The sequence below is a fragment of the Oryza glaberrima genome, chromosome 1 (genome assembly GCF_000147395.1).
Source record: "Oryza glaberrima chromosome 1, OglaRS2, whole genome shotgun sequence".
NCBI classification, from domain to species: domain Eukaryota; kingdom Viridiplantae; phylum Streptophyta; class Magnoliopsida; order Poales; family Poaceae; genus Oryza; species Oryza glaberrima.
Window position 1 is genome coordinate 22,195,473 of NC_068326.1, and position 23,185 is coordinate 22,218,657.

Genomic DNA, 23,185 nt, shown 5'->3' on the forward strand with positions numbered 1-23,185 from the left:
TATTGACAACCTGTTAATTATGTATACAAGTTTCAAGGGCTTTTCTTTCTTCTTTTTTTTTTAGAATTACACAGTACAACGCAGACACTCACAACGTACGCGTACTCACCCCTATGAACACACGCACGCAAACCCTACCCCTATGAGCATCTTTGAAAACTGGGCCGGCAAATTCTGGAGAGATTGACGAAGTCACCACAGGCGCCTCGCTGTCGACAGGTACGTCGCCTACTACTGAAAGCACAACACCGTTAAATCCTGAAAAATTCGCTTCCATGGGCTTTTCTTTCAAGCTAATTAGATGGAACCGTAGACGTGGAGAAATGATTAGACAATGGCTACTTTCTTTTCATGATTCTACCGAACCTTATTTACGCGCAGCGTGTCGCCGCGCGGTCACAACTAGTGCATCATATAGCACAATATTTAGGCTGCGTTTAGACATGTAAAATGTAACGATCCAATAAATTAGCACAAAATAAATTAAGCTTTAGTTAAAATAAACCTAAAAATAGATTAATATGAATTTTTAAAGTTCTTTAGTATAGAAACTTTATTAGGGCATCCACGACATAGTGCAAAAGTAATACATAAGCAATACAATATTACAATATTACATTAAGCCACCTAACAATATTGTGAAACTAGTCCATAGTATAAAAAATAACAAAAGCTACCCATAAGCATGTGGGCTGCCAATAGAGAATAAGGCCCTCTTTGTTTAGGCTTAGGTTTATTGGCCTAGACTTTTAAGTCAACTTATTGGCTTATATGATTTATAAGCCAGTGGATTTAATGTCCTAAGTTTAGTGGTGGAGTCAAACATCTATCTCATATAAGCAAAAAAAAAAGCTTCTCCAACCTAGCTTTTGGCTTAATAGTGTTAGAGTGACTTATGGCTTCAAAAAAAACCAAATGAAAAAGCTGCTTGTTTGTTTTGACTTAGACTTTTCGACTTATAAGTTGGCTTATAAGCCTAAACAAAGAGGGCCTAAATAGAGTAAAGGGCACCAACGGTCCTCAAACTTGTAAGGGTGCGTCATCTAGGTCCCGAAACTCTCAAATCGTATTTACGGGTCCCTAATCTTGCTTAGCCGTACATTGCCTGTCCAAACCCCATTTGACTCGGTCTGCTCGCTGACGTGGCTTGCCAACATGGAGGGGAGGAGACAGCCGGGGTGGTGCATTATGCATTAAGCCCCTTATTTTTTTCGCCAGCCCTTGCACGATAAATCCCCCACTCTTCTTTTTCCTCGGCGCGGGAAGGATGAAATCCCCGACTCCTCGTTATCCTCCGCGCAAGAAGGGCGAAGTGGGTGACTCAAGCGAGAGGAGGTGGTGATCGCTGGTGACCAACGCCAATCGATCGTAGGAGTGGTAGAGAGGACGAGGGAGCGACTCTGTCTGCACCCATTGACGGATGCGATAGCGGAGAATGGTGGCGAGATTGCGTCGACTAGGCGGAGACGCGCCTGTGTACGGTGAGTAAAATCAAGCCCTAATCCTTGTATGTTAGTAGGTTTAGATCGATAATAGGCAGTAATGTACCTTGTTGTTGGTAGAAATTTTGGAATTTGCTAGCTCGGTTCGATGCATGTTTTGGCGACTGGCGTACGCGGCAAAGCTAGGATTTATTTTGCAAGTTTACATGTTGTACCGTAGAGTGAAGGATTTGTTTCTTACATAAGGGGCTTAATGCATAATGCACCACCCCAGCGGTCTCCTCCCCTCCATGTTGGCAAGCCACGTCAGCGAGCAGACCGAGACAAATGGGGTTTGGACAGGCAATGTATGGCTAAGCAAGATTAGGGACCCGTAAATGCGATTTGAGAGTTTGGGGACCTAGATGACACACCCTTACAAGTTTGAGGACCGCTGATGCACTTTACTTAATAAAATATTCCCTCCGTTCCATAATATAAGGCACAACTACTTTTTTTTAATGTTCCATAATATAAAACATACATGTATGCATACAATTAACTATGACCTCTTCTCCATTAAATTATTATTTTTTAAAATCCTTTACCCTTAAGATCTCTTATTCTATTGGATGCCTGCATTATATTTATTAGAATGCTCTAAACTAGGAGATAATAATAATTGTTTCTTGGTCTTTGGATTAAGGGTGGTTGTGCCTTATATTTTGAAATAGAGAGAGTATGTTATTTGTCTCTATTTTCTCTCTCCTCCTAATACTATTTGCTATCTATATACTCCCGTTGTCCATAAATATAAGGAATTTTGGTTGGATGTGACATATTCTAGTACTATAAATTTAGACAGGGAGTATGTATAGGTTCATAGTATTAGGATACATCCCATCCATCCAAAATATCTTATATTTTACTCCCTCCATCAAAAAAAAAGACAAACCCTGGTTTCCGTGCCCAATATTTGACCGTCCGTCTTATTTGAAAAAATTACGAAAAAAATTAAAAAGACAAGTCACGCATAAAATATTAATCATGTTTTATCATCTAACAACAATGAAAATACGAATTATAAAAAAATTTCATATAAGACAGACAGTCAAAGTTGGACACGGTTAAAAGCTCTATACGTGGGGCCTATCTACCGTTTTTTTTGACAATTTGATCCTTTTAAAAAACTTATTTTGAAACTAACCCTCGCCAAAAAATTCAACCAAAAATAGGCTGTGGGCTCAGCGCTGCGCTGAGGTCCAATGGGTCAGCGCCGGTGACTTTGGCGCTGAACCCTTGCCCACGTGGATCAACAGTCGATCCGATTGACGACGTGGCGTAGGGTCAGTGCCAATGCATTTGGCGCTGACCCCGTATAGCTGTTAAGTATATGAAGTATATTTTGATATCAAGTAGTGATGTGTAGTGCAGTGGTGAAGCCCATCCCTTGGCTAGTTGGTGACCTGGGTTCGAATCTTGAGCTTTGCGCGCTGACCCATGCACGTTCACAATCAACTCTGCTAGCGTGGCAAATTTTAGCGCTGTACTATTTGGCGCTAAGACGTTGGACCTTAGCGCCAACGGGACTGGCGCTGAGCCCATGGCCTATTTTTGGTTGAAGTTTTTGACGAGGGTTAGTTTCGAAATAAGTTTTCTTAAAGGACCAAATTGTTAAAAAAAGGGGCCTATCTATATGGACTACTTTTGTTATATATATTATTGTTGCCTTTAGAGAAACACACGGTTTAACCGTTTGAGAAACATGTGCGTGGGAAAGGAGGCGGTACAAGTTAAAAAGAGGTAAAGATGGGAAGAAACGTTGTAAATAGCAGCAATTTTGTACTTGTACTGATACCTTTTCAGATACAACGATTAACGACACACATCTCATTTGTTGTATAACGCATTGTTCAAAGAGTACGTACGTACTCCATACTTTTTATTGATGCAAGAAAAAAAAATAACAAGCTAAGAGCAAGGTCAATAGTATAGCCAACTACTGGCTCCAAAACATCTATAGCCAATCTAATAACTCATTCATACAATAGTTAACTATAAAAATATACTACACCATTAATACCTGGTCCCACCTCTTATACACACATAACATCTTGGAGCCCGTGTTGCAGCCGGCTATAAATCTGTAGCCCACTTTCTTCTCTCTCTTCTCTTTTCTTCTCGATATATGGTTATAGCCGGCTTATAGCCTGCTATTGTACCTGCTCTAACCGTGAACACACACGCTCATACACAGCTTTATTTATTTATTTATTTATCATACTGGACCATATATCCAGAAATACTTGCACGGACACTTGCTAGCTATACCGGGCTTTCCGCTTAACCGATTGTGGGGGTCTCTGCCACTTTGTCGACCCAGATGCGAACGCGATTCTCGTCGAACTCTTGAGTGACGATGGTGCCTACCGGAACCACCACAATCTTGAGATCTGGACGGTCTACTTTGATCTTCTCCTTGGCCTCCTTGATCGTTCGGCAAACTAGCTCGGGCCACTCCGTCTTGGGGGTCTCAGAGGAACTCATCTTCGCAAGGAAACAATCGAGAAGATCCAAGTTGCCTGCAAATTATTAGTGGTTAATTCATGATTACTGCATCTTTAGATCATCAACGAAACACCTTTCTCCATTAATTACTTGTTGAATCATATTTTGTTCTTTGAAATTGTTGCAAATGGGACCTTAATTAATTATGAAGTCGCTTGGCACCAAAACGCCACTAATCCAAAAACGGAACCTCTCCTCATGTGTAGATTCAAATAATAAAGAACCTAAACAGAAGGGACATACGGTAGAGACAGGAGCACGTACTTGGTAACTTCAATTGATCGATGCTTCTCTGCAGGGGGTTTTGCTTTTGCACCGCGATGTGTGGATGGATTCTACGTATATGCGTGCATTTATAGGAGCATATGAACAGAGCAATTTGGTCTAAAAAAAACACAGCACACCAGTGTATCGAGCAACGTGCGTAATTAACGAAGTTTCGAAGCGGGCCGGTACGTGGATTAGTGGATAGGCTTCATGCATGTGCACCCACGTGTAGAGGGGTTGTTGGATGTACGTATATTCAACGATTTGGACATGGGGACATTTGGCCATATGGTGCGTGGCTACTTGTGGGTTGGAGATTTGAATTTTGACGATGAACCTTGCACATATAGAGCTGGGTATAATTGATTCTTCTAAACGCATTTGGAGCTAGGAAGATTTATTTAATTTCGAGCTAAATAATGGTAGCTATGTGGCGCAGAGGTTTAATGAAACCATAATCATGGTAGAACAAAAAATAATTGACATAGAGATTTAGAAATACCTAAAATTTAAATTGTAGTGGTATATAATTTAGTATTGAAGAAGTTATAATGGCATGATCCTGCAATGAATCATATTTATATCCTCGTTGCACGTTGTATATATATTTGACCTGTAAAATGTTTATATACAGAAGATTACTAGCTTAACAAATTGACACTTTCTTTCTCTGACTAGTAGAGTCTCCACACACACACGTGCCACCCTTTGCATCCGTGAATTTTCTGAGTCCAGAAGGATTAATAAGTCTACAAGTATATCTCTTCTCAGCAAACTGGGAAGCCTATCCACTAACGGCACCGAAAAATTGCACGTTTTGCTTCTTTTCTCATCTTATAAATACACCACACAACTCCATCCCTCATACACCAAACGCACACACAACTTGAGAATCGATCAATAGAGCATCTATCATTCTGCTGGACAATAACACCCGTTTCAGTCTCGATAGCAAGCAGTTTCAATTGGTTGTAAGTACCTGTTCTGATCTTAATTTGATGAAAGAGTGTTTCGAATTAAGTGCCTTGCGTGTACACAACAACAAATTAATCCTAGCTATATTTGCAGGAATTTTGCTTCATTAATTTGCTGTGACCAGAATGAGTTCATCAGACAGCAAGCCATGTGGTGGTCTTAAGACGGAGTGGCCGGAGCTAGTTGGCCTCACCATCGAGCAGGCCAAGGCGAAAATCAAGGCTGACCGTCCAGACCTCCAAGTTGAGGTGCTCCCAGTAGGAACCATCATCCTGGGAGTGGTCGTCCCGAACCGTGTCATCCTCTGGGTCGACACTGTGGCCGAGATTCCCAAGATTGGCTAATTAGTTTTAAGCTGTGTCTAGCTATAAGTGTAATGATACAATAATGAAAGGTCCTTGCTTTTTATATATATCTGATGCATGTTGTAATGTGATAAATAAAGAAGGTATAAATAAAGAAGATAGTATGTGCATGTACGTATGACAGTTTCATGGCCAACATGCGCACATGTGAGATTGTAATTTGTAAGATATATTTTCATGAATCTCTCACGATCATTTGCATTTAGCATTGTCATTTCAGCCATAATCCCTTCAATCTATAAAGTTATGACCCACTAAGTGCAAATGAGATCCTAAAGCATTGTCATTTCATATATTGATGGAATCAGACATCCAATCCAAAACAACACTACTGAGACTATTTTTTGTCCCTTTTTTTTTTTGGTGTCAGAGGACTGGAACTTTTTTCAACTACAACAGAAAAAAGAGCGGTGGCAGACAGATCAAGCAGCTACATATCAACCAAAAAATAGAAATTACATCTGATGATTTGTATTTTCTACTGATTTTGTCCCTGTGGTTTCGATCGACCTGATCCTCTTGCTTCCTCTAATCCAATATAGTGCATTTGATCTGGAATATATGGGTGTGTCTCTTGGTATGAGTTTTGGTCCTGCCTCTCTTCACCCTTCACGTGTCTTGCTTTGTCTTGAGAGGCAACACATAATGTCATAAAGCCCAAAGCCCAGATGCATGAAACAAAACTAATTCGATTTTATGGATTAAAAGTTCTTTTCAGCCAAAGATTTATATTGTTCACTCAGAGCGGAAGTCACGGCAGCCTGCCGACGATTATAAGCCCAAAATATTTTGACAAAATCCCAAAGGCACATGCGTGCAAACCAGTCAAAGAGAAGATCACAGGGCATCTCTCTCACATGGCCCAGATATTAGCCCAAAACACTACACAAAGCCCAAAGCCCAAAGTAGTCCAAAACAAAAAGACTATGGGCCCAAAACCTTCTTTCGTTTTTTTTTTTTTTTGCGCAAGCTCTTTTTTCCTTTTTGTGTTTCAGCATGCCGTTGGATGCATAATTCACGGCGCACAGAATCGACTGACAACCACCCAAAATTGCAAGCGATTGCAGAATAGGCGAGGCGCCTACAAATTAGGCGCCCGATTTTCTTTTTTTAAAAAAAATTGGTCGCTGTTTCATCAAGTAGATCGAACATGTTTTACTAAGTAGGTCGAAAATGTTTCAATTTTGTAAAAAGCTGAAACATTACCAAATCATCCTATGAAACATTTTGGTACAACGTATGAAACAACAGTTTCTAAAAAATCGAGCGTTGTTTCACCCTGTATAAAAATAATGTTTCAGTAAATAGCGAAAAAATGTTTTAATTCTTAAAAAAAAAGTAGTGAAACACAGTAAGATCACTGGATAAAAGAATTTGGTTCAACGTATGCAACAAATAATTTAAAGCCACTGCAACACTTAAACCCCGTGTACATCAACAAACCACGTGTACATTAAGATGAAAATATGAAACAATATCAAAATCCACTGTAATATTTCATCCATATACAATGAAACATCACGAGTACATTAGCTAAAACATTGTTGGTGAAAAAAAAAGGGATTTTCCTTAATAGGGTGTTTCCATAATATGTGGGAGATTTGTTGCAATAGACGCAAATGGTGGAGGCGAGTGGGAGGGGCGCGCGCGGGGGGGGGGGGGGGGGGGGGGTTCCCATTTTGAGCATTTTCGCAGAATAGGCTGTCCGAACGATCATAATCACACACCAAAATATCTCAAATCGGTTATACCAAACGGTGATAGTCCGACTAGATGTAAACCAGAGACTTCACTGGATTTTATTCCCTCTCGCGCCAAAGTTACGACATAACGTCTCGTTAAGACACGAATAAACGTCACGAATTCCAACGTTGATCGAATTTTACATGCACAAACCAGCAGCAGCAGGGTTGTGAACTTGTGACCCAAATGAGATGAGATGAGATCCTTACACACATCGTCATGGCAATATGGCACGTATATCTAGGCGAACTTGGCGAGCTCGTCGGCGAAGGCGGCGGCGTGCGGCTCCTCGACGCAGCGGAGCATGAGGCGGATGCCGCGCTTGGGCGCCGGCGGCCGGAGGTAGATCACCGACGCGACGATGTTGACGTCGTCGTTGAGCGTGAACACGTACCCGGGCTCGCCGAACCCGTAGTCCACCTCGTTGAACCCCACGCGGCTCCAGTCCGACACCGTCACCGTCCCGTAGTCCAGCGGCACGTCGTAGTGGTCGCCGCCGCCGCCGCCGCCGAGCCAGTCCGTGAACCGCGCCGCGAGCGCCTCCTTCGCCTCCCGCACCACGCCCACCACCTCCGCCAGCGCCGCGCCCCGCACCGCGCCGCGGTGACGGGCGATCCCCACCGGGTACACGCAGTTGCCGTAGTACCCGTCCACCGCCGGGAGAACGCCGGCGAGCAGGTGCCGCGTGCTGGCGGCGAACCCGAGGCGGACCTCGGCGTCGTCGGGGAGCGACGACGCGGCGAGCGCGCGGCACCTGAACACCACGGCGGTCACGACGTCGAAGGTGGAGCAGGCCTGGCCGCCGCCCGTCGGGGAGGCGCTGAAGTCCTCCTTGATCCGCGCGATGGACTCCGGCGAGACGTCCACCACCTGGGTCACGAAGTTGAACGCCGTGAACGACGGCGGCGGCCCGCGCGGCGGGGGCTTCGGCGGGTCGGGGATCGCGTCGCGGTCCCACACCGGGGGCACCGACGGCGCCGGGAGCCCCCGCGCCATCTCGCCCGCCGCCTTGAGAAACTGCGCCGCGCCCTGCCCGTCGAACACCAGGTGGCTGAAGCAGATCCCCACCGCGAATCCGCCGCAGGTGAACTTGGTCACCTGTGCAAAGCAACAAGATCTCGAATTAATCAGCGCCTAAAATTTCTCTCGCTGGATTCAACCATCAATCGATCGAGCAGCTGCATCGTGGGAATTGGGAATTGGGGAGGAGATGGTGCGAACCTGAGCCATGAGGATGAGGTCCTCGAGCTTCTCCTCGGGCGGAGGGCGAGGGAGGAGGTGCTCCTTGGCGATGAGGAGCGGGCGCTCGAGGTTGTTCACGTCGGCGAGCGCGCAGCTCGCCGTGGCCTCCACGAACCACACCCCCTCGCCGGTGCAGTCCACCACCACGTCCCCGGGGGCCGGCTCCGCGATCCGGCCGGCCACCGGGTAGTACGGCACGAGCGCCCTCGCGAACCCGTCGCGCATCCTGGCCACGGCGTCCTCCTGGCCGTCCGCCGCGGGCCCGCCGGTCGCCGGCGGGAACACCTGGATGAAGTCCACCGAGACGCGCACCGCGGCGGTCTTGTCGATGGACGACAGCGGCAGCGCGCCGCGCGGGGTGGGCCCCGCGGGCGGGACCAGCTCCGGCGCCGACTTGGAGACGGTGGGCTCCGCGGCCGCGGCCGCGGCGGTGACGGCGGCGACGGCGGCCATGGCCTCCCTCTCTCTCTCTCTCTCGTCGGTAGGTGGAGTTTGGCGCCGCGCTGGCTGGGCTGGTGCTTTGCCGCTTTCCCTCCCCAATGAATGGAAGTAGTTGTTGCTAAGTGGCGAGCACGAGCTCTCAATGCTCAGTGAGAGTGGTTGACTTCTTTTTTGCCTTTCTTTTTCTCGTGTGGAATTTTCAGGCATTTTTGTTAGGTATAGATGATTAGATCTGATCTGTGACAAACTGAGGACAGTGTTTCAGTGGGTTGGTAGCTCCTCGTGGTTGGAAGATTAGTGGACTTCACATGACCATACATGTGTTCGTACTGTTCTCCCCCCTAAGATTCATTTCTGAATCTGCTCAGGTGCTGAGCTCCATCGGGCCCTGACGAACTTGGAACACTACTGAAGCTGGATGATCAAGGGCTAGTCTTCTAAACTCTAATGATTTCATCGTTACCCAAAAAAAAAAAAAACTTGTGTATCTTTAAACCAAAAAACTTGTGTATCTGTATCCTTAGTGATTTAAAAACTAATGCTGGAAAATAAACAACAATCGAAAAGCCTAAAGGTAGACTTTAAAATTAAGTTTTAAAATTTTAATATTTTTGTTGTGGCTAATAAGCCAAAAGACAAAGCCATGATGCTAGTCTGACTGCACTGTACTGAGAATGTTTCATCACACAGAGTTATGAATAGGTTTCACAGATTGGTGGTAAATAGGCATATGATGTTACTACGACATGTGAAATATCTTCCTGCGTATATCCACAGAATGACAAATAGGCCGTCTCAGGCTTGACCATATAGGTGGAAAATGAAAGATAATGTTCATGTAGGACTATATTGTACAAATTCTTGAAATCAATGGAATCATTTGTTCTCAACTGTAACAGTACTGCCTCAACAATGTCAATCAATGTATAATGTAGTATGGTAACAACAATACAGAATACAAACACGATCCACCTTGTTTTATTTGTAACCAAGTTCAAGAAGCGGCTATTCAACACACCAGAATACAACAGCTCTCAACGCTGCGAAGTGTAGGCGTATAAACACGAAGTTACCTCTATGCAAGCTTCTGCAACTCCTCACCGAAAACCTTGGAGTGCTGAGCCTCCACGCACTGCAGCACCAACCTGATTCCCTGCTTCGGCTTGGGCGGCTTCAGGTAGACGACGGACGGCACAATGTTCACATCATCATTCAGGGTGAACACATAGCTCGGCTCGCCAAACCCGTAGTCCACCTCGTTGAACCCGACATGGCTCCAATCTGTGACGACTAGTGTGCCGTAATCCAGCGACACATTGTAATGGTTCTCCTTGGCACCACCGCTCATCCAATCGAGGAACCGTGTCGAGAGCACATCCTTGGCTTCCCTGATCGCTGTCACAATCTCTACGAGCGACGCATCCTTGACCTCCTGGCTGGTTTTGGCGAGGCCACCAGGGTAGACACAGTTACCGTAGTAGCCGTCGACTGAAGGCAGCACATTGTTCAGCAGGTGACGTGTGCTAGCAGCAAAACCCAGACGAACATCGGCATCAGGTGCAAAGTCAATAGCCAAAGTACGGGATTTGAACATCATGGCAGTGACCACATCGAAGGTGGAGCATTTCTGGTTGGTCTCACTTGCGACCTGGTCCTTGACACGCTTGATGCTATCCAACGAGATCTCAATGACGGATTTCTCAAAGTTGAATGCAGTAAACGATGGAGGTGGTCCTAGAGGTGGTTTGGGAGGGTTGGGAATGGCATCCCTGGCCCAAATTGGTTTGAGTGATGGCTCAGGGAGCCCTCTTGCCATCTCACCAACTGCTTTCAGGAACTGGGCTGCACCTTGCCCGTCAAACACCAAGTGACTGAAGCAAATGCCCACAGCAAATCCACCGCATGTGAACTTCGTAATCTGAAGGAAAGGAAATTGAAAAACTAATCATTCAAATCACAGAACATGCAAATTCAGTAACTAGTCTAATACAGGCCATGTTACAATGTCAACTTAGTGTCAGACTATTTTAACAGGTAGTGGTACCAAGGATGTGTGGCATGAACAACATTTACATGAAAATTGTCATCGACTTAGTACCTCTTTAGCATCCAACATGAAAAAATTTCACTGAACTTAGAACAGAAAGTTAAAACATTCAACCTATTGAGAAGCACGCATAATGTCATCATGTGAATCAAACCAAAATCTATTTGTAACTAAGTACTCCCTCTGTCCCAAAATATATTTTGGGACGGAGGGAGTATCATATCATAGTATCCAAAAAGCATTAGGGGTATGTGAACCCTCATCCTCATCCTTGCAGCCTTGAATGTAATTAAGCTATGTAGGTAGAAAGGACAGTACTATGTGAACCCTCATCCTCACAAGCTTGGAAGAGAAAGCATGGCAATGATTTGCAAGGTTGGATATCAATTCTCATGAACTACCTAACAGATTGGATCAGCCCAGGCATGCCATGTCATCATGAGACCATCTCTTCGTCACATGCAAGCTTGGAACTATGGAATTCACTAACAGCAGCAAGCAAAAATGAAAATTCCGGTGTCCAGACATTTAGGAAGTCAATCTAGAAATTCAGCTAGACCTTTTCCTTTCACACCATTGCCGCCATTGACATCCCCACATTACCGAGTCAACGATAGCAATGGTGACCAACCCTCCTCACCCCCACAGATCCACAACCCCCAACCTCTCAGGAGTCAGATCCAGACCAAATTTGCAGTGGAAAATTTAGCTCAAGTAACAATGGGTGATGGAATCCGTACCTGCGCGAGGAGCACGGTGTCCTCGACGCGGACCTCGGGCGGCGGGCGAGGGAGCAGCTCCTCCTTGGGGATGTTCAGGGGGCGCTCGAGGTTGCGCGCCTCCTCGAGCGAGCAGCTCGCCTCGGCCTCGATGAACCACACCCCTTCCCCGGTGCAGTCGATCTCGGGCTCCCCGGGGACCGGCTCCGCGATGCGGCCGGCGACGGGGTAGTAGTGGACGAGCGCCCTGGCGAAACCCTCCCGCATGGCGGCGACCGATGCGGCCTGGTCCTTGGCGGCTTCGGCGGAGGAGGGGAAGACCTGGATGAAGTCGACGGAGACGCGGACGGCGGCGGTCTTGTCGATGGAGGAGAGCGGGAGGGAGCCGCCCGGAGTGGGCCCCGCCAGGGGCACCAGCGCCGGCGGCGACTTGGTGACGGCGGCGGCAGCCATGGCGCGGTCGATCGGGAGGAGGGAGGAAGCGAGGCAGTTGAGCTCGCGCGCGTGTCGCGGGAGAGGAATTGATTAATTAGGCGTCGTGCGATGCTGAGGCGGTGAGGCTTTGAGTAGGAGGAGTAGGTGGCACACTGGGCCACTGACACCAACCCGACGACTTTGTTAGTTGGACTTGTCGTTAACCGCTTCAGTAATCAGTAAAAGTATTGTTAATTAGCCGAGCTCGAGGACGCGACGAGTTGCGCGCGGAGAAGGCGAACCCGGCGATGGGGAGGGGAGGGTGCGGTGCCGAATTGCCGATGAGGTCGACGTGAAGCCGAGGCTCGAAGACGGTTGTGTTGCGGAGGTGGAGCGGGGAGGAGACAATCGCGGTCGCACCGGCGGCGACGAGGCCGAGAGGGAGGGGCGCGCTTCGGATGCGGTGGGCGGTGGGGAGAGAGTGAGCGGAGCAGAGCGCGTCGGCGGCGGCTGGGCCGGTGAGAGCCCCCGTTCGTGGATGGAAGCCTAGAGGCCGAACCCGATATTTGTTGGGAAAATGTGGCCCATCTAGCAGAATTTTTTTCCAGAAAAAGTACACCGAAGGTCCCTCAACTTGTCATCGGGATAAAAAAACGTCCTCGAACCGCAAAACCAGATATACGGGGTCCCTTAACTATACAAAACCGATCACCCGAGGTCCTTCGGTGGTTTTGACTCCGGTTTTGGTCTACGGGCGGCTGAGTCAGCGTGGGACCCACGTGGGTCCCACATGTCAGGTGTCCACGTCATCTCTCTTTCCTCTCTTCTCTTTCCCTTTCTCCCCTCTCTGCTCTCTCTCTCTCTCTCTCTCTCTCTCTCGCAGGCAGGGCCGATGGTGAACGGGTTGAGCAGCGGCACTGCGACGGCGGCGGTGGCCGTGCACACAGCCATGGACGGCGTTGAAGTGGTGAGCGTACTTATCGGCCAGTACTACAATGAGCTGGTGTTGGAGCTCGTGGTACACCGCTCTCTCCCGCCGACGCCGCCTCTCCGCAGCACCAGCACCAGCCAGTCATAGTACTGGCCGATAAGTGCACTCACCACTTCAATGCTGTCCATGGCTGTGTGCGCCTGGTGCTTCGGCTCATGGACTTCGCCGGCGTTGGTCTTCACGACGGCGGTGTCGGGTGCCTCCCCGCGTGAGCGGTCGACGAGGCGCGTGGCCTCGGCGAGGTTGTCGCGGGTGATGAGGCGGCGGAGCCTGGCATTGGGGGACGACGCGATGGGGGCCTCGGGCCTCGTGGCGGCAGCGGCGAGGTAGGCGTGGTGTGCGCGGCGGCAGCCGCCGTCGCCGCCGACCACCGTCGCAGTGCCGCTGCTCAACCTGCTCACCATCGGCCCTGCCCGAGAGAGAGAAAGAGGGGAGGAAGGGAAAGATAAGAGAGTAAAGAGAGATGACGTGGACACCTGACATGTGGGACCCACGTGGGTCCCACGCTGACTCAGCCGCCATGTAGACTAAAACCGGAGTCAAAACCACCGAAGGACCTTGGGTGACCGGTTTTGTATATTTAAGGGACCTCGTATATCTGGTTTTGCGGTTCAAGGACGTTTTTATCCCGATGATAAGTTGAGGGACCTTCGGTGTACTTTTTCCTTTTTTTCCTAGCTGGAACGGGCCAAAACTGGTGTGAATACTTCCGGCCCAACCTCGCTTGCCCTCTCCTCTCAAGTCTCAAGACCATGGGAGGGGAAAGCCGAAAAGGCCCAAGAGGCCAAGAAATGTAATTTGTCTCGATCCCTTATTCCTCCTTTTCTCTTAAAAAAAAGGCATTGCCACTCGAATGACAGTTTTAGTAATATTTTTTAATTTTTTATATCAGTTTTATAATACCGATTCAAACCAGTGGCAAATTTATAATTTTCTAAAAAAAAAGTATACCTTCCTCTTTCTTTTTTTTTCAAAACTTTATCTTTCTGTAGTTATTTATAATTAATCCATTTACAAATTTTCTGATGTTGACGATGGGCAACTTAGCTTTGCTGACAAGGGAAATTTAACTATATGTCACTATCAAAATTTAGCAACTTTCTAAGTGACCCTCAATTTTAAACTTATCAAATTACCAATAGAAAGATAATGTCTTACCGTCCTTGGATCTGGGTCAACGTCACCCGCTCCATCCCACATTCCCTAACCACCGTTGTAGCCTCTCATGCTCTGCCTCTGGCTTCCTCTGTTATTCACGACGTGCCACATAGATCTTCACTCAAAGCCCTAATCATCTCTGTTGGGACATGAAAAGGCCTCCCAAGCTCGCTGCTCAAGGGTGGCCTTGCATTGTCATCTGCCAGATCGCGGAATGGGAGGCCCCTACCTCCACGTCGGGCCTCCTTTGCACGAAGCTGACCCCCTAACCTGCTCCCTATTGCCCCGTCATCTAGAGACTACTACAACGGGTCCCTGGCTGGGATGTGGAGATCGCCAGCATCATGGGCTCCCTCGCTTCATTGCTCCCACTAAGATGGCCTGAGTAAATCTCCCCCCCCCCCCCCCCCAACAACCACCACCCTTATCTCCCTCGCCACACCACTACCTACGCCTACTGAGTTAGCAACTGTCTTTGGGTCAAGCCTCCACCACTGCTGCCCTCTCTACCTTGTGTGGCTGGTGGGGGTGATTTTAGGGAAGGAGAGAGCTAACTTGTGGATCCCACATTGATTTTTCACGTTGGTAAGCTGCACATGCAAAATTCGCAAATAGTTAAAAAAATCAACTCTACCTATTGGCAGTTTTGTTATGACAAAATTAAGAGAGGAATATTTGAAGATTTGTTAAATCCAATAGTGACAAATAATTAATTTTCTCCGATGGCGCATCCTCATTTTACACCCATTGACACCCACCGAGTACAACATTATAGTTGCTCATTTCACTCGTCGACCTCATTCTTTTTAATTAGCTACTACACAAAATTATCATCACGGATTATTTGCTTCAAGTCTCTTAAATTATTTTTTTTAAAAAAAATATTTTCTTATTGTGTTGCTTGAACCATTCGGAGCTAATATTTCTTAATTTCATATTTATAAATATTTAATTTATCATATGGAGCGTGACTAATGCTGAGGTGGATGTACAGTAAAGGTGGAACGGTGCAATAATAGCAGGTTAAGTCTACAGTTGATCAACATACTTTAATTAGAAAAAAGGAATATCAATAAATCTTGCTCATCACACACGGATGTCCTCCGAGTTGTTGATGAAACATGAAAGCATTGTGTGTGAGACACCACTCAGCCGACTACAATGGCGAAGCGCCTTTTCTTCTCGCTCTCGATAGATCACATTCACAACAAAAAGCGCAAAAGCGCGCCATTATTTATCTGGGGCTGGCACTCTGGCCAATCTGTTCTTTTTTTCGCGCCAGTGCGCACGCAGCGTAATCTCCGTCAATTTATCTGGCTCAAAACTTTTGACCTTCGTGTGTGCAACGCACCAGCAGAGGGAGGCAGATCGGCTATTCTGCTCCCATCATAATTGGGTTGGAAACCAAACGGGTAATTTAAGCGTACAACGCAATGCAAGTTTAAAGGAGCTAGCTAGCCAATGGTGGATCGATATCATCGCCGATCTATGGATATAGATATAGATCGATAATGGTGTATATCGACAGCGACTCGGGTCCCTTTTCCATTTTTTTCCCTCCTCCTCACATCATCCATCATTTGATCGATCTGATCGCAACGATATAGAGCCATACACCAAAACGAACACAGCCAACTGATGACTGATCGCTCATTGGTTGTGCAGACAAGGAGTTTGGCCAATGGAATTATCGGCTAAAATTAGCTCGATCGACAGCAACATGCATCGTCGCCGACCTCATCGGACCCCTCCTGCCCGTTCCATTTCGGAGATTCGATCCACTCATCCACGCTCTGAATGCAATCCTAGCTGCTGGATGATGATGTACAGAGGATCGATGCATCATGCATGGCATGGAGCATTACTTCTGTTGCGCACCGCCGCCGCGCGTGCCGGGCGATCGATCGACCAGCCTGCATGCATGCTTGCACGCCGTAGTGGCGGGCAACCGCCGCAAAGCCAACGGCGCCGCATTCTTCATCGCGACGACGATGGCGACGGGCGACGGCCTCCGTTTTAAAATGTTTTGATACTGTTGACTTTTTAGCACATGTTTGACCGTTCATCTTATTAAAAAAAATTGTGAAATATGTAAAACTATATGTGTACATGAAAGTATATTTAACAATAAATCAAACGATATGAAAAGAATAAATAATTACTTAATTTTTTTAATAAGACAAATGATCAAACACGTACTTAAAAAATTAACGGCGTCAACCATTTTGAAACGAATAAAGTATCTCACAGGAGACCCGGGGTCACATTTTAGCCGGCGAGTTAGCAGCACCCCGCGTTCTCTCTTGCTGCCGCGCACTGATGAGATGCTGCTTGAAAATTTGATCTGCTTCAAAAAAAAAAAAAAGAAAAGAGATGCTGCTGCTTATGTTTGGGATGTACGCTGTGCACGGTGCACCGGATGGTCGAGATGCATGGAGAAATATGTATAGCGTAAGTAGCTAGCGCAAACATGTAAAGGACCATTGAATTAAAAAAAAAGACATCTAAAAATTATCCACATCATAATAAATAAAATTTTTACTCGTGATAAAACATGATGTAGATAAATCTTAAACATCTATTCCCTTCGTCCTAAAATAAATACAGTTTTGTACTATTCACGTTCAATATACCGTTCGTCTTATTTGAAAACTTTTGATGATCAGTATTTTTATTGCTATTAGATGATAAAACATGAATAGTACTTTATGTGTGACTAAATATTTTCAATATTTTCACAAATTTTTTAAATAAGACGGACGGTCAAACGTTGGGCATGGATATCCACGGCCGCACTTATTTTGGGGCGGAGGTAGTACTCTTTATTCAACAGTAGTTTCTAGTTTTACGTTACACGTGAAGTTTATGCTTCCATTTTCTCGGGATGGATGGGAATACGAGAGTGAGATCGATGTCAGTGCATGCCACCCATGCAGTATAGCACGCGTATGTATGTTTGTGATTACAAAAATCTTGTCATGTTCCTGTAGTTTGTAAATACTGGAACGGGATACTCAAAAGTCAAAATGTATGAATTTAGCTCCATGAATTACTGTTTGGAATAAAATTTGTTTTGGAAAGCTTTATGCAGACATGTTTGGTGTAGCAAAATTTTAAGCTCAACGTGGTCATGCCATTTGCGGTGACGGTGTGACATGTGCGGTACAGCCCCACCATGCCCACGACACAATAAGGTGTGTTTTCTGAATCCTTTCACTTTCTGCTGCTTCAGAGAGGAAAAAAAGAGATTGTGCTTTTGGCCAGCGTCAATCAAAAGCCTCCCAGCTGGTTGATGTTTTATTTTTTCCTTTTCGATAGATGGTATGTTGTGCTTTGCTACTATGTAAAGATAAATGATTTTTGAAGATACACGAGCCATAGAAAATATACAAAAGAACAGAAATATGAGCGATGCTACTGTGCTCTCTACTGGTAATATAATACTATAAAGGTAAATCAGTAATTTATTAGTTCAATGATTAAGGATAAGTATGTTGTTTATGTTTATTTTTTCAGCTAGATCGATATGTGGTAATCCATTACCCTAGCATCGCTCATATTCCATCGAAAAAGCCTAAAAAAATATGGAAAAATGTTTAGTCACTGCTAAATGATGATTATGCCTCTCCACACTTTTTTTAACAATGATGTTTCTTTATGTTTCTATTACTTCTAACTAAGGTGATATATATAGATCTAAACTCTTCGATCAAATAAGGTCAATAGTTAATATTTCTTTCTACTACCAATGAATAGCACCATAAATGGCTTAAAGCTCTTCACTTATATGCCCAATAGTTTTTCAATTGAAAGTTGAAGCTACACGAACGTACCGTAATTACAACAATAAAATGAATGTTAACCGAAGAGAACTAAATGTCTTTATAACTCTTTTATAACTCTTTAGTTTCACATCATCTTATTCCTCCTAGCTCTCTAATTGATGATCCAAAGGTCAAGATTTTTTAGGTGGTGTGGCTTAATGCATATTTAGTTTTTTATTTCAACGATATAGAATACATAGATCGCGCAAAAGAAACATATGCACGTACACACCACTAGACGTAACACCATACTCACGCACCCACGAATACATTCATAATATAGTAATACACGCTTATAGAGATGGAGACCTATGGCAACTACCTAGTATCACTAAAATTCTAATAAAACTTCACCGGTATGTGCGTAATATTTATGAGCATCCAGATTTAAACAATAATAAACGAAGCTATAATCACCTACATACAACTTTATCACTACATCAGTGACACCTCCTTTTTATTTGGTTAATATTGGGCTGTTGGCTCTCGTATGTATCTCGGAATGAAAATTCTTTGAGATTCACAAGAGCTACTTTCACTAGCCTTGAGAACGTGTCGTTTGTATGTTTTTAGTTAAACTTTAAAATTTGACAGCAATTATCGTTTAAAACATGAGAAAAATCTAAAAATTGCCATTGACAAACACCCAAATCTAAGAGTTGTATCGACGAGTGTGAGTTTCATAAAATGTTATAGTACAATCGATTTTGTCCCGAAGATATCATCATCGTTAGGGTTCCGTCTATTCCACATTGTTAAATACACTGTTCATTCTATAGCACTTAACGATGATATTTCTAGATCATAGTCGCTTGAATGATGGCATTTCATGAAACTCGTACTTATCGATAGCATTTCTTAGAATTGGACGTTTATCAATAACATTTCTTATATTTCTCTTAAAATATTTTGATTTGATACATGAAGCTCATACGGTCATATATTTCTCAAAATATACACTCTTACAATATTGTAATTTTATGGATTTTTGAAATACATTTTATAGGAAATTGATGGTTACAATTAATTTCGAAGATTGTACCAATGTTTCATATTTAAATGACATATTACCATGATCGGGAGGAGTAGATGGATCTAATTTAAGTCAAATTGTTGGCTTACATCCATAATGTTAAAAAAAATGCTAGATTGCCAGCTATGAGGTTTTAGATTGTGGGGGAGAAAAGTAGTTGGTGGAACGGTAGGGACAAAAGGTAATTAAATTCGAGTGTGCAAGTTAACAAAGGTTTGGTAAAACTTGTAAAGCTGTACTATGTTAAAAGGTTGCTCTATCATAAAATGTGGAGTTGCGTATTATGCATACATCGCTTTTAGCTTCCACCACCTTGTTCTTCATTGTACCGAGCAAAATTCAACTTCACAAAACTAAACCCAGTTGAAAACAATTCGTCAGCTGAAAAAAAAAAAGAACATCTCAAGACATCAAGAATCTCAAACCTTGATAGGAGTACATTATTCATTTCCTCCACTTAACGAATACAATATGATTAGCTTATTTTGTTTTGAATGCAGAAATGGAAGATTTTTGGGTAAGAAACAGGAAAATGGCTGCGTCCTGACAATTGATTAGCACTTGATTTTCTAGCAGAGCTACCCTTTTTGTTTCAATAAAACAGGTGCAAATTAGGCATGCCTCCAACCTGCTGCATGTACTTTGACCTTTGTCATCACTGTCTCACCTCATATGATTAGCATCTTAATCTTGCTTTTCCCATCTACCTCTAGAAGAGACCATCAAAATGGCAAATCTAACACGAATGCGACAGTTTCTTCCCTATACTTGGAAAAGGACACAAACAAAAAGGGCAATGATAAATAAATTAATAATACTTGAAAAACACAATCATAAAGTAACAAGCAAACAAAAAACCACCTGACCATCAAATTATTTCTCCCAATTTTTCATACATAAGAACATCCAATTCCACCAGAATTTGATCAATATCTCCCATACATACAATTTAATTACATATATATATATATTCGTATTATCCTACTCGAACCCAAGATGAAAATGTCTCAGAGAAAAAAAAAGCACAGCAAAAAAAGAGAAGAAAAAAAATGTCGAATTCAGGTTGAGCAATTACTATTTGCATTTTTTTTTGGCGCGCTTCACCTCCTCATGCGGTGGCATCTGAACCAGAGGAAGACGAAGCAGAGCAGCCTGTAGCCGACGACGAAGCCGAGCATGACGGCGACGTTGCTCCACCGCATGCTCGCCCGCATCCCCTGCTGCCGCAGCAGCGTGGCGCCGTCGAGCACGCAGAGCCCCCCGCCGACCTCGGCGAGGCACTCGGCGCCGCCGCGCGCGCCGCCGTACTCGTTGACGAGGAACGCCTCGAACGGGTACTTGAACAGGCTGGCGTAGTGCATGAACACCCAGTACCTGGGGATGTTCTTGCTCGCCACGAAGTAGCCGGAGAAGAGGAAGAAGCAGCCGATGAGGCCCGCGATGAGGGAGTTGGCGACGATGTAGCTGGGCGCCAGCGCGCTGAAGCACGCGACGAACGAGTTGGCGGTGAGCATGACGAGCCAGACGACGAGGGAGAAGTAGGCGAACCGGCCGGGCTCCCTGGCGAGGCCGGCGAGCCAGTACACCGGCGCGGCGTACAGCAGCGCCGACGCGAGGAGGAGCGGGAGGAACACGGCGGCGTTGGAGGCGACGTAGGAGGCGACGCGGTGCGCGCCGCGGGACGTCTCGCGCTCCAGGATGCGCCGCTCCTGGAGGAACACTGGGAGGCCCTCGGTGGTGGAGGAGAGGACGTAGGTGAGGGTGAAGGCGAAGAAGCCCAGCCTCGACTGGAGGTCGCCGGCGCCCAGGAAGACGGTGCCGAGGAACGCGCCGGCGAGGAGCGACTGCGCCATCCGCGCCGCGAACAGCTGCGGCGTCCGCAGCACCGTCTTCGCGAACCGCGCCGACAGGATGCACACCTCCGCCGCCGCCGAGTTCGCGTACGGCGCGGAGCTCGCGCGCCGCCGTGACGACCCCGACGCGGCGTCCGCGTGGCTCGCGTCCGCCGTGGTGACGTCGGGCTTGAGGGAGTCGATGCACTCCATGGCGTACTCGAGGACGTTGACGTGGGGAGGGATGCCGTGGCCGGAGGCGGCGAGGCGAGCCTCGAGGAAGCCGAGGGAGCCGTGGTGGCGGACGGCGCCGTCGGCGAGGAGGACGACGCGGTCGAGCAGCTCGAGGATGCGGAACCCGGGCTGGTGGATGGTGAGCACGACGGTCTTGCCGTGCGCGGCGGCCATGTCCCTGAGCATCTTGACAATGTGGAGCGCGGAGCCGGAGTCGAGGCCCGAGGTGGGCTCGTCGAGCAGCAGCACGGCCGGGTCGTGCACGAGGTCGACGCCGATCGACACCCGCCGCCGCTCGCCGCCGGACACCCTCCCCACCCTCGACCCGGCCACGTGCCGCAGCCCGAGCTCCGCCATCAGCTCCCTCGCCCTCGCCACCGCCGCCCCGCCATTCCCGCCGCCCGCCCCGCGCAGCCTCAGCCGCGCGCTGTACACCAGCGACTCCTCCACGGTGAGCATCGGGAACAGCGCGTCGTCCTGCGGGACGTGCCCGGACACCCGCCGGAACCTCGCAGCGTCCATGGCGCGCCCGTTCACCAGCACCTCGCCGGCGACCACCCTCGCCGGGTCGGCCGACCCGGCCAGCACGGACAGCAGCGTCGTCTTCCCGGCCCCGCTCGGCCCGACGATCGCCACCACCTCCCCGGGCGGCGCCTCGCACGTCACGCCCCTCAGCAGCAACCTCTCCTCCCCACCGCCTCCAAGAAACAACCTCGCCGCCGCCCCCCTCGCCGGGAGCACGTACGACAACCCCCTCGTCTCGAGGCGGTACCTCGACCTCCTCCTCCCGCCGCCGACGACGGCGACACCAACCTTCCCCAGCGACATGGGCGGCGACACCGTCTCCCTCGGAGACGCCACGGCCGCGGACGACATGTATGCGGGGGACTAGAGAGAGTACGAAGTGTGCAAGCGAGGAGGAGGGAGAGAGTCGCTGGTCGGATGAGAGTGAGGTGAGCTACCCGACCAAACCAAAGTGTCCAAGCAAACCAAACCCCTCCCCTCCTCTCGCGCGCGCGTTTGAGCTGTGGGCGTGTGAGAGATTTCGCGCGCGCACGGTCTCTCTTAACCTACGCCCACCGCACGGACGTTTTTAAGGGGGGTTTTTCTTTCTGTCACACACTGATGATTTGGGGCTTGCTTGTGAATCAGGGGGAAGTGACGATTTGGGGGCATAACACCCAAGCTTCTGAAATTGGTGTACTGGGACGGATCAACACATGGCACTATTTTTATTTTCCATTTCAAATTTCTCATGCCGGTGATCACCTCACCTGTGTTTGTAGTTAGTTGGGTTGCTATAGTTGTAATAGTTTATTTTTCTACCGATTACGTCAGTTAAGTGTCGTCCCGGTGCTCGATCTGAGAATTAGGGGGTGATATTACGGGGCATCTTTGGTTCAATTGGTTGCCTATAGGCTAATAATCAGATCATGATCTGGACGTTTGCCAAATGGAAGGGTATGCTATTTGCTTCAGCTTTTAGTGGCCAACGTTTGGGCAGCTGGTTTTGATTTAAAGTATATTTGTATTTCAAGAATCAAAAGTATTTTATTTACTTTGGAATTTATCCAGTGAGCAAACTACTAGTTCTATCTTTATCTTCCAATAATCCAAACAAAAATTCCATTGTTGATGCGTTGTTTTGACATGAACTCCTCTATGGTATATTTATTAATTATATTGTCTAGGTGTATAGTCAAGATTATTTTTTAAACAGTATCACCTTTTTTTTCTAAATTGTATTTCCACATGTGTCTTTTGTTTTAATTTACACCATTATAATTTAATCCCCCGCCATACTTTTAAAATTTCCACATGTGTCAAACCGTATATTCTTCTCTCATTAACATGGTACTTAGGACATAGGATTGAACCAGGTCTTTTTACCATACTTTTTCTTACAAGTCG

The 23,185-nt window shown here is 46.7% G+C and overlaps 3 protein-coding genes across 3 annotated transcripts; all 3 read right to left on the reverse strand.

The window, feature by feature from the left end:
• Positions 1-7,366: 7,366 nt before the first annotated feature.
• Positions 7,367-9,034, reverse strand: LOC127781226 (acyl transferase 5-like). Its single transcript, XM_052308160.1, has 2 exons — positions 8,561-9,034; positions 7,367-8,437 (listed from the first exon to the last, which is right to left on the reverse strand). The coding sequence occupies exons 1-2, from the start codon at positions 9,032-9,034 to the stop codon at positions 7,580-7,582; spliced, it is 1,332 nt and encodes a 443-aa protein (XP_052164120.1). The 3' UTR covers positions 7,367-7,579.
• Positions 9,035-9,924: 890 nt separating this feature from the next.
• LOC127781220 (acyl transferase 9-like) lies at positions 9,925-12,362 on the reverse strand. Its single transcript, XM_052308150.1, has 2 exons — positions 11,810-12,362; positions 9,925-10,940 (listed from the first exon to the last, which is right to left on the reverse strand). Exons 1-2 carry the CDS (start codon positions 12,239-12,241, stop codon positions 10,098-10,100), a joined length of 1,275 nt encoding a protein of 424 aa, XP_052164110.1. The 5' UTR covers positions 12,242-12,362; the 3' UTR covers positions 9,925-10,097.
• Positions 12,363-19,963: 7,601 nt separating this feature from the next.
• Positions 19,964-22,321, reverse strand: LOC127770940 (ABC transporter G family member 10). The gene has a single exon (XM_052296710.1). The coding sequence runs from the start codon at positions 22,148-22,150 to the stop codon at positions 20,309-20,311; it is 1,842 nt and encodes a 613-aa protein (XP_052152670.1). The 5' UTR covers positions 22,151-22,321; the 3' UTR covers positions 19,964-20,308.
• Between the last annotated feature and the right edge of the window lie 864 nt (positions 22,322-23,185).

Bases quoted from the DNA above. Each gene is read 5' to 3' on its own strand.
- LOC127770940 (XM_052296710.1), bottom strand. From the start codon at position 22,150: ATGTCGTCCGCGGCCGTGGCGTCTCCGAGGGAGACGGTGTCGCCGCCC.
- LOC127781220 (XM_052308150.1), bottom strand. From the start codon at position 12,241: ATGGCTGCCGCCGCCGTCACCAAGTCGCCGCCGGCGCTGGTGCCCCTG. The intron at 10,941-11,809 runs GTACGGATTCCA...CCTTTCCTTCAG, and splicing joins ACACCGTGCTCCTCGCGCAG to ATTACGAAGTTCACATGCGG.
- LOC127781226 (XM_052308160.1), bottom strand. From the start codon at position 9,034: ATGGCCGCCGTCGCCGCCGTCACCGCCGCGGCCGCGGCCGCGGAGCCC. The intron at 8,438-8,560 runs GTTCGCACCATC...TGCTTTGCACAG, and splicing joins ACCTCATCCTCATGGCTCAG to GTGACCAAGTTCACCTGCGG.